This window comes from Vulpes vulpes, chromosome 1 (assembly GCF_048418805.1).
Source record: "Vulpes vulpes isolate BD-2025 chromosome 1, VulVul3, whole genome shotgun sequence".
Classification (NCBI taxonomy): domain Eukaryota; kingdom Metazoa; phylum Chordata; class Mammalia; order Carnivora; family Canidae; genus Vulpes; species Vulpes vulpes.
The window spans coordinates 12590097-12600836 of NC_132780.1; the positions used below are offsets into that span (position 1 = coordinate 12590097).

At 54.3% G+C, this 10740-nt stretch overlaps 1 protein-coding gene across 2 annotated transcripts in view; it reads left to right on the forward strand.

Annotated features, from left to right (window-relative positions):
* Positions 1 to 10740, forward strand: part of MARK4 (microtubule affinity regulating kinase 4) — a 29883-nt gene extending 19143 nt beyond the window's left edge. The window contains exons 13-18 of one of the 2 annotated variants that reach the window (XM_072754919.1): positions 1672 to 1889; positions 4117 to 4220; positions 6555 to 6833; positions 6990 to 7069; positions 7948 to 7992; positions 9385 to 10740. In XM_072754919.1, coding sequence (XP_072611020.1) covers positions 1672 to 1889; positions 4117 to 4220; positions 6555 to 6833; positions 6990 to 7069; positions 7948 to 7992; positions 9385 to 9449 — 791 coding nt within the window. In that variant the 3' untranslated portion in view covers positions 9450 to 10740. The remainder of the gene's footprint in view (positions 1 to 1671; positions 1890 to 4116; positions 4221 to 6554; positions 6834 to 6989; positions 7070 to 7947; positions 7993 to 9384) is intronic. The other variant, XM_072754920.1, reaches the window with a different exon arrangement.

Below are 10740 nucleotides of genomic sequence, written 5' to 3' on the forward strand. Positions count from 1 at the left end.
GAGGGACACAGAGAGGCAGAGTCATTGGCAGAGGGAGAAGCAGGATCCATGCAGGGAGCCTGATACAGGACTTGATCCCAGGACCCCGGGATCATGACCTGAACTACAGGCAGACACTCAACCACTGAGCCACCCAGGCATCCCTTGAGCATCCGATTCTTTTTTTTTTTTTTAATATACTTTAATATAACGCCTGATTTTATTTTTTTAAAGATTTTATTTATTCATGAGAGACCAGAGAGAGAGAGAGAGAGATTGGCAGAGACACAGGCAGAGGGAGAAGCAGGCTCCCTGCAGGGAGCCTGGCATGGGACTTGATCCCGGGTCTCAAGGATCAGGCCCTGGGCTGAAGGCGGCGCTAAACCACGGAGCCACCCCGGCTGCCCGAGCATCTGATTCTTGATTGCAGCTCAGATCATGAGATTGAGCCCTGCCTTGGGCTCCATGCTCAGTGAGGAGTCTGCTTGAGATTCTCTTTCCCTCTGCCCCCCTCCCCTCCAAAAAAAAAAGTTAAAAAAAAAAAAGAGAGACATAAATATACATAAATACAATACTAACATATTCACATAACTTAAGGTAATATTCTCTCTTTTAGATCTTTAAATAAAAGATTTTATTTATTTATTCATGAGAGACATAGAGAGAGAGGCAGAGACATAGGCAGAGGGAGAAGCAGGCTCCATGCAGGGAGCCTGATGTGGGACTCGATCCCGGGACTCCAGGATCACACCATGAGCCAAAAGCAGATGCTCAACTGCTAAGCCACCCAGCCGTCCCAATATTCTCACTTTTTTTTTTTTTTTAAGATTTTGTTTATTTATTCATGAGAGACACAGAGAGGAAGAGAGGCAGAGACACAGGTAGAGGGAGAAACAGGCTCCACGCAGGGAGCCCGACGTGGGACTCTATCCCAGGTCTCCAGGATCAGGCCCTGGGCTGAAGGCGGCACTAAACCGCTGAGTCACCTGGGCTGCCCATATTCTCACCTTTAAGACAAATAAGAGCCTTTTAAGATGTTCACACATAAACAAGTAGATAAATAGAAATGTAGAGATCTACACATTTCCCCTTCTACAAATGACAGCACACCTTAGACCACAGGCTCTGCCTTTTCTGCTCTGCAGTCTTAAAGATCATAAGATACATAAGCAGCTTCCTCCTCATAGCTGTAGAGTATTTCATTGTATAGAAATAGCTTAATTTCATTTAGCCATTCCTCTCCTAAGGGGTACCTAGGCTGCTCTCAGTCTTTTGGCCTTAAAAACAAATCGTGATGAGGAGTGCCTAGGTGGCTCAGTCAGTTAAGTGTCCGACTTTGGCTTAGGTCATGATCCTGGGGTCCTGGGATCAGGCCCCATGTTGAGCTACACACTCAGCGTGGAGTCTGCTTCTCCCTCTCCCTCTGCCCCTCCTCCTGTTCATGCCCCCCCCCCAATAAATAAAATCTTAAAAAAAAAATACCAATGCAGTGAATAACCTGCTCATGCATCATGTCATTTACATGGAGTTGGGGGTCAGGGTGCACATTTGTCATTTGGACAGATAAGGTCAGTATGGCTCACACTGGAGCTTGCAGCCTATGTGAGGAATTCTGAGGTTCTCAGGATCACTCAGAGTAGGCTCTGGCTCTTCCAGGTGACGCGAGCCCTAACTATCCCCTCCCTCCACCAGGTGGCCCATCCCCCGCACCCCTACACCCCAAGCGCAGCCCAACCAGCACCGGGGACGCGGAGCTGAAGGAAGAGCGACTGCCAGGCCGGAAGGCGAGCTGCAGTGCTGCCGGAAGCGGGAGCCGGGGGCTGCCCCCCTCCAGCCCCATGGTCAGCAGCGCCCACAACCCCAACAAGGCAGAGATCCCAGAGCGGCGGAAGGACAGCACGAGCACCCCTGTGAGTGGCCAGGGCTGGGGGTCTGACCGCCTGGCTCACATATTGCAGACCCTGCTGTTCCCCATCCTGTTCCCCAGACCGCCACACAGCACTCCTTGTTCTCTTTGTTCATTCGTTCATCCCTTAGACATCTGAGTGCTCTCTCTGCCCGAGCCTGCGCTGGATATGCTAGCATATAAATTAGCATTCGGTGTCAGAAAGAAGCACTCCACTTGCTTTAGGCAGGAGGGATTTCATACAGGGAAGGAAGTACTTACAAAGTTGAAGGAAGGGCTTGGTGCAGCAGGCAGTGGGTTCAACCCCACAGGAATGACACATCAGCACAGCAGAACTGACCCGCCAAGGGAACTGCCACCGCCGGGGCAGACCCTAGCACGGTTGAATTCCAGAACATGCGGTCATGACTGTAATTCAAGGCTCAGAAACATTGTTCTCTACCAGAAGGGCCCATGATGCCAGGAAGTCTAAAAAGAGGGACTGGGGCCTTTCTGAGCCAGAGCCTCACCTCATGACCTTGCCCATGTAAGCAGAAGGCAAAGGGGACAGGAAGGTGACTGCCACCCCATTGCCACCTTCCAGATCTTCTGGAATGTAAGGGTGGGCAGAACCCGTTCATACATGGATCCTGAGCTGCAGAGGAGTCTGGGGAATGTAGTACTTGGCCCTCCTGTTCTGCAGCTCCTCAGAACAGTAGGTTGAGGAAGGAAAGCGGCCTCCCCATCAGAGACAAGAGTGGAGACAGGTCATAAGCAAGCAGTCAGTCCTCTGAGGCCACACAGGCCAGAGCTTGAGTTGCATTGGCAAGCTGTGTGACCCCCTTCCTGAGCCTGTCTTCCACCCTGTGAAATGGGTGCATCAGGGGACTTGGATTGTTGTCAGGCTCTCATAAGACATAAACTAACCTCCCACAGTGTCCAGCTCAGTAAGCCCTCAATATATGAAGGCTCTGGTTGTTGTTAAATTAAACCCATACCTAAAAAGATAGAAAAAAAGTGCACCTGTGTGGCTCAGCGGTTGAGCGTCTGCCTTTGGCTTAGGTCGTGGTGCCGGGGCTCTGGTTTCAAGTCCCACATCAGACTCCCCTCAGGGAACCTGCTTCTCCCCCTGCCTATGTCTCTGCCTCTCTCTATGTGTCTCCATAAATAAATAAAATCGTAAAAAAAAAAATAGAAAAAGAACAGCATATAAGCCGCCTCCCCCCCCCAAAAAAAAATAAAAGGAAGGAAATAACAGAAGTCAATAAGGGAACAAGCAGCTATACGCTAGAGAAACCCACCAAAGCTGCAATCCAGTTCTTAGGAAGAGTAAAACAATCACTGGGCCCCACGAATTACTAATATTGGAGATGAAAAGGAAAACTGTCCCAATGCAAAAAGACAGAAGGTATCAGGATCCACCTTATGCCAATAAGTGTGACGTCTTAGATGAAATGGACAGATGTCTTTCAAATCACAAGTGGCTCAAGAAAAAACAAAATCCAAACAGTCTTATATTCTTGTTCAAGAACTGGAATCCATAGCTTAAAACTTTCCCAGAAAGAAAATTCCTGACTCTTGAGTGGAATTGTGCCAAACACTGAAGGAAGGAATAACACCAACCTTAGAGAAACTCCCAGAGGATAGGAAATGAGGGATCACTTCCAGCACATTCGGGGAGGCAGCATCCACCTGCGCTCCCTGACCTGAGAGAGCTCGCAGTCCAGGGCAGGGTAGGGACGGATAAAGGGGGACAGATATTGACAATACAGAGTGATCAAGGTGGCGGGTGGGGACCCCAAGAAGGCAGCTGACTCAGCCAGATATATTATGAAAGATACATAGGTGGGAGTCAAGGGGAAAGGTGGGAGGAATATCCAAGTAGGGGGGCCGGGCATGCAAAGGCCAGGAGGAGACACCCAAGTGTGCCATGAATAAGTATGCTGCGAAAAGCTTGACGTGGCTGGACTGTACCCAGGTGGAATAGAGCTGGGAGAGGAGTGGGTGAGGCTGCCCCCCCCCCAGGCACCGCCCCTGACCCGTTCTTCCTCAGCACCCCTGTCTCAGCCCCATGACTCTTAGCCTATGCTGCCCGGATGCCTCGTTACCTTCCCTTTTCTCCTGAAGTAAACCATCACCTACTCAGCCTTGGCCCCTGCCTCGATTATAACGAGGGAGGCCAGGGAGGATAAGTGGGGAGTTAAGGGGTGTCCCTTCACCCCCTCACTCCCTCCTGGCCGTGTCTCCCACAGAACAACCTCCCTCCCAGCATGATGACCCGCAGAAACACCTATGTTTGCACAGAACGCCCTGGGGCTGAGCGCCCGTCCCTGTTGCCAAATGGCAAAGAGAATAGGTACGGAGAGGGGGCAGTAGTGGGGAGCGGGGTGTAGGGGAGCGGGGCCCTCCTTTATAGAAGATGATAACTGTTGTGGGGAGGGGGGCACCATGGGGAATGGGGAGTGTGTGTCTGCCCTTCCCTTGGCTGAATCTACCCATCTCCTACCCATCCCACCACTGCCGACCCCCGTGATAATCTTCCCCTCTTAATTAATTAGTCATCGGCCCCAAGAAAGCAGTCTGCCCTGTTCTCCGCCTACGAGCCTTGGGAAACTGAGTTGATTTTTTTTTTTTTTTTTGAATGATCAATTTTTAGAACTTGAGAGAAGCCCCAGAATGTCACAGCTTCAACATCCTCTTGTTGGCTGGTTTTCAAACTAGCTTTCCTGAGTCTGTTCGGTCTCTCTCAGCTGGCAGGGGAGGGAAACCAGTGCAGACTGGCTGGAGCATAAAAGGGGGATGAATTAGGGGTGCCCAGCTGGCTCCGAAGGTAGAGCATGTGACTCTTGATCTCAGGGTTGTGGGTTCAAGCGCCACGTTGGGTCGTTGGGTGTGGCGCCTACTTAGAAAAAAGGCACAGGGGATGAATTAGTTCACATCATGATTCAAGTTCAGGAGTGGGGCAGGCTTCAAAATAATGACACTCGCACCCACTAGGAGTCCTGGTGGGGTCTAGGGAACACTTGATCAACACAGGTTACTGTTGGGTGGGGACAGGATATGGAGTGGTTGAGAGCAGTGCTTCTGTGGCTACTAAGTTCTGAGGTCAAATCTTGCCTCTGCACTCTGCTAGCAGATGACCTTTGGCAAGTCTCTGAGCCTCTGTTTCCTCCTCTGTAAGATGGGGCTGATGTTCTCTGCCTCTAGGCCCTGTTAGAGGGATCCGGTGGAGAGCAGGTGCGTCCTGTACCTGGCACAAGGTCCATGACATAGAAGGCATTCGATGAGTGAGTGCTTATTTCACGGTCATTAAATAAAAACAGTAGTGAGTATTCATCAAGCAGGAACTGTATGCCAGGCCTTAGTTCGCTGGCTGAATGCCCCTGACAACTCTGTGAGGTAGATCCTGGTACCTCCATTTTACAGCTAAGGAAGTGAGGCACAGAGAGGTTAGGTAACTTGTGCAAGGCCACACAGCTGGTAAATCAAGGAGCAGAGATTCCAGACTGATCCCAGCGTATTTGTAAACACTATAATGCATAGCCTTCCAGCTCTGGTCGAGAGACAGGGTATTAGTTAGATTGTACACCAAAAAGAAACCAAGGTACAGTGGCTTAGTGAGAAGGAGGTGTAGTCCTCTCCGATAGAGCCTTCCAGAGGTAGGCAGGCAGGCAGGGCCCTCCAAGGACCCAGATTGAGTCGGCCAAACTCAACCTGAAGCTCCAGCTCTGGCACCGAGGCCACTGCACCAGATGCCACCATTTCTCAACCAGCAAGAAGGATGGAAAGAATGGAGCGCAAGCTGCATTCTTTTTAGAGGCCTGACCCAGAAATGGGACAAAACACTTCTGTTTGTATCCCATTGGCCAGAGAATAGTCATGTGACCTGCCCTAACGGCAAGGGAGCTGGGAAATGTAGTCTCTGGCCAGATGGCCGTGTGCACCGCTCATACGCTCAGAAGTTTGGTTACTAAAAGTAAAACGAGGAGGACAGATTCCAAGGGAGAGGTAGTGGCATCTGCCGCCGTCAGGGTTCCCTCTTTGAGATCCACGCTGGTCCTGGAGTCCTCCGAAGGATAGGAATTGTAGATCTGGCCCCTCCTGTCAGGACTGGGAGGGTCTGGAGGAGGGTCCTGGGACGCAGGAGCCACCACTGCCCACACAACACCTTGAGACAATTAGGAAGAGAGTCTTTTCTTACCTGTCAAAAAATCATTGTAATGAGTAGAAGTCCCTTTGATGTTCACCTCTATTCCTGTCCCAAGTTTGAATAATGAAAGTTCAGATAGCAAAGTATTTGCAAAGTTGCTTTGGTTCCTGGGGTTTGGATGGCAAATGGCAAGAGATTCATCAAAAAATGTATCTGAACCGATTCAACTGCTGAGTTCAGAGAGAGGAGAATTAGGATACATTTGGGGTATGTAGGGTTTGAAGAAAGGACAGTTTAAAGGACAGCCGACTTAGGAAGAAAGAAGAAAGAAGAGTCAGTAAAATAGCTAGGGTTGTATAGTACACAGCCTGCCCAGCTGTACGTGGCAGCCTTGTCTCTGAGAACTAGGTTTTTTTTTTTTTTCTTTTTTTTTTGAGAACTAGGTTTTTTAATGTGATCTCAAGACAGTAAAGAATCAGAAGACCTGGGGCCTTGGCCAGCCTCAAGACCCCACTCTGACTTGTCCCTTTCTGCCCACAGCTCGGGTACCCCACGGGTGCCCCCCGCCTCTCCCTCTAGTCACAGCCTGGCTCCCCCATCGGGGGAGCGGAGCCGCCTGGCACGCGGTTCCACCATCCGCAGCACCTTCCACGGTGGCCAGGTCCGGGACCGGAGGGCAGGGGGCGGGGGAGGCGGGGGTGTGCAGAATGGGCCCCCTGCCTCTCCCACGCTGGCCCACGAGGCCACCCCCCTGCCCACTGGGCGGCCCCGCCCCACCACCAACCTCTTCACCAAGCTGACCTCCAAACTGACCAGAAGGTGAGCCCCATGGGATGTGGGGGGCAGGGGTGGGGTGGGGGGCAATGGGGCCTAACCTGTCTTCTGCTCTGCTCTGCCTCCTGTACCCCCACATCATTTCCTCCTCCTCTATCTCCTCCTCCTCCGTCACCCCTCACCTCCCCCCTCACACTACAGGGTTACCCTCGATCCCTCTAAACGGCAGAACTCTAACCGCTGCGTTTCGGGCGCCTCTCTGCCCCAGGGATCCAAGATCAGTAAGTCCCGTCCAGCCTCTGCTGTCCCTGACTCTGCCTCCCTGTCTGCATGTCCGACCTGAGTGTAGGGGGCTGGGGGGGGGGGCGTGTGCGTGCGGGAGGAGGACTGGTTGTGGGGTCTGGCTGTCCATGTGCTGTTAATAAGCAGTAGTCTGGCCTCGGGAGCCAGACCTTTGAGGTTCAGACCCCAGCTCTGCTGAGTGACCTTGGGCAAGTCACTCAACCTCTCTGGGCCTCGCCTTCCTCTTCTGTAAGATGGAGATAGCAATAACAGTGCCTTCCTCCTAGGGTTGTCATGTGGACTAAATGAGATGATATATGGACAGAGCTAAGAATGTTGCCTTGGACAATGATTTATGTTTATTCACCAAGCGCCTCTTGTGTGCCTGGCACTCTCTTAAACCCTGGAATAGAGTGAACAGAATGTGTAAAATCCCAGCCCAGGGAGAGCCGATATTCTCCTCGGAGATCCAGACAGTGTACGGAGAAGAAAAATAGAGCAGGGAAGGGAGGTACAGTTTTAAATGGAGCAGGCCTCACTAAGGAGGTGCCTTTTGAGCAAAGCCCGAAGGAGGGGTGCGTGTGTGTGTCCGTGTCCTTCTGTATGTAGGTGTGTGTCTCTGCCCACCCCCTTTCTCTTTCGCCTTCCAAATTCTTCAGTATCTCTCCTCTGACCTCCACTAACCCTTTCAGAATGGGTTCCCGTGCTGGGCATGGAGAGGGAGTTCGAATCCTGACTCCCAGCCCAGCTCCAGCCAGCAGGGAGGGACCGGGACCAGGGCTGAGGCAGGGGCTGCCCAGAGTCCTGGAGGCAGTGGGTTGGGGGAGGGGACGCCGGAGGTGCAGATCAGACACCCTGCCCCCCTTCCCCCTTCTAGGGTCACAGACGAACCTGAGAGAATCGGGGGACCTGAGGTCACAAGGTGAGTGCATGTGCCTACCCCTCTGACTGCCACACCAGCCCCTCCCCCTTTGTGTGCCTCAGACCCCACTTGTGTCCACACCACCCCATCCACCACCCCCATACCTTCAGATGGGACCTAAGCCTCATCCTCCAAGCCAGCTTTTAGAACTCACCCTCGGACCCTCCTTCTTCTGCCCGCTTCTCTTTATTTATTTTTTAAGACTGTATTTTATTTATTCATGAGAGACACAAAGCAAGAGGCAGAGAGGGAGCCCAATGTGGGACTCGATCCCAGGACCCCAGGATCACGCCCTGAGCCAAAGTCAGATGCTCAACCACTGAGCCCCCCAGGCACCCCTCTGCATGTTCCTCTCGTGCCTCACCCCTCCATCCGTGAACACCGTCCCTTGACCATCCTAACGGCCAGCCTCTTCCACGTATGACCACACACCTCCCCCCGTCATCCAACGAAGCACCACTGTTGCCAACAGCTCAGGCACAGGTTACCTGTACAGCCCCAGATGATAAATAGTTGAGGCTTCAAGGGCCAGGTAATCTCTGTCTTGCCGTTTTGGCTCCGCCATAGTCTGTCGTGCAGAAGCAGCCAAAGTCAGTACAAAAACCAAGGGGCCCGTGGGATTCCCCTAACACTGCTTTACAAAAGCAGGCGGCCCTGTCCCTCCACAACCTGCTTCAGTTCCACACGACCCCCTGTAAAGCTTCCTATGCAAATAAAGGACCTCCCCACCAGTTCCAAAGGTCCCAGGACTGACTCTCATTGGCTGGAACTGAGTCACATGTCCACCCATCAACCAACGCCTGTGGCCAGAAGGGTGGCATACTCTGATTGGTAGGACCCGGTCAAGCACTCCTCTTTGAACCAATCACAGCAGGCAGGGGGGCAGAATGCTCTCACTGGCCAGAACTCAGTCTCGGGCTCAGCTGGGGGCTGAGGCTTAGTCCCCCCAGCCTCAGCCAGGAGCGCGAGGTGTGCAATGCTTCCCAAGAGGAGCACCCTCGGCCCTTCAGGCCGGACGTTCCTTTGTTGTGCGGGGCCCTCTCACACACCGCAGAACCTGTGTCCTCCCTGAGCGTGCCCAGCAGCACCCCCATCCCAAGATATTGCAATAATCAAAAAGCCCCCAGAAATTTCCAGCTGCCCCGTGGGAGGAGGCGATAGGAGGAGGTTGCATGCGACGCCTCCACTCCCTTCCAGGAATTTAGAGACCGGGGAGGGGGGGGCACTGGGAGATGGAGGCTCCAGCTGGCGGTCGGTGTGTACAGCTGAGCCTGTCGCTGTCCCCGGGGTCAGAGAGGGCGGCGAGGAGTCGTCCCGGGTGGGAGCCGCGGGGCACCGTTCCCTCCGCTCCCCCGCCCGCCGCCTTTGACCGCTACCGTGTTCTCGCCCCAGTTGCCATCTACCTTGGGATCAAACGGAAACCGCCCCCCGGCTACTCCGATTCCCCTGGAGTGTGAAGCTGACCAGCTCGCGCCCGCCCGAGGCCCTGATGGCGGCCCTGCGCCAGGCCACCGCGGCCGCCCGCTGCCGCTGCCGCCAGCCACAGCCGTTCCTGCTGGCCTGCCTGCACGGGGGTGCGGGCGGGCCCGAGCCCCTGTCCCACTTCGAAGTGGAGGTCTGCCAGCTGCCCCGGCCCGGCCTGCGGGGAGTTCTGTTCCGCCGCGTGGCCGGCACCGCCCTGGCCTTCCGCACCCTCGTCACCCGCATCTCCAACGACCTCGAGCTCTGAGCCACCACGGCCCGGGTCCCCTCCCCTTCCTCCCCCTCGTCCCCTTCACCTCTGCCACCCGGGGGAGAGGGGTCAGGGAGGGGAGTCTTCCCTCTGTCATCACCTCGGTTCCCGCGAATCCGATGTGGGGACAGAGATGGTCCGTCCTGTGGCCCAATCTCCATGGGCCGCCGGGCATGGGAGAAGCGGGAGGGGGCTGAGCAGGGGGAGCTGGCACCTTCCTGGAGCCTCCAGCTGGTCCTGTCCCCCCTCCCCCTGCGGGGAGGGGCACCCGAAAAGACTTTGGGGACTGGGCAGGGGCAGAAAGGGAAACTGAGGAACCTCTTCCATCCCGCCCTATCCCCCCACCCCCAGCAGCTCAAGAATTAGGCCTTGGGCAGGGGTAGGAAGGGTTGCTGAGCCTAAAGACCGGAGAATGGAGGGGGGGCTGGAAGTGGGGGGGGGTCAGAGAGGCAGATTCCTTCCCCTCCCCACCCCTCCCCTCATGCTGGAACCCCCCCTTCCCGCCCCAGGCTGGCGCGGGGCACTTTGTACAAACCTTGTAAATACCCCCACCCCCTCCCCTCTGCAGAGATCTCTCGAGGAGCTGCCGCTGTCACCTCCGGTTTTTAAGTTATTACACCCACCCCCTCCTGTCAGCCCCCTCACCTGCAGCCTGTCGCCCAATAAACTTAGGAGAGTCCCCCTCCCCCACGCTGACCCCAGGCTGTTCCTTCCCTGCCCTCACCTGTGAGTGAGACGAGGAGGAGGCAGTGTGTGACTTTGGGCCAGTGGTTCCTCCTTTCTGAGCCTCAATTTTCTCAGCTGCAGAATGGGCCTAGTGGGGGTGTGAGGGTCAAGGATGATGATGGTGGAGGGCAGGACAGAACTCGGCCTCATCCACGAGGCCCCCGGTTCCTATATCGGTCCCCCATTCATTCACTCACGTGCCCACCCACATGTTATAGCGGACTCTAAGCCACTTCTTACACCAGTAGTACATTTATTCAATAAACAGTCATTGACCTGTGCCTACTCCA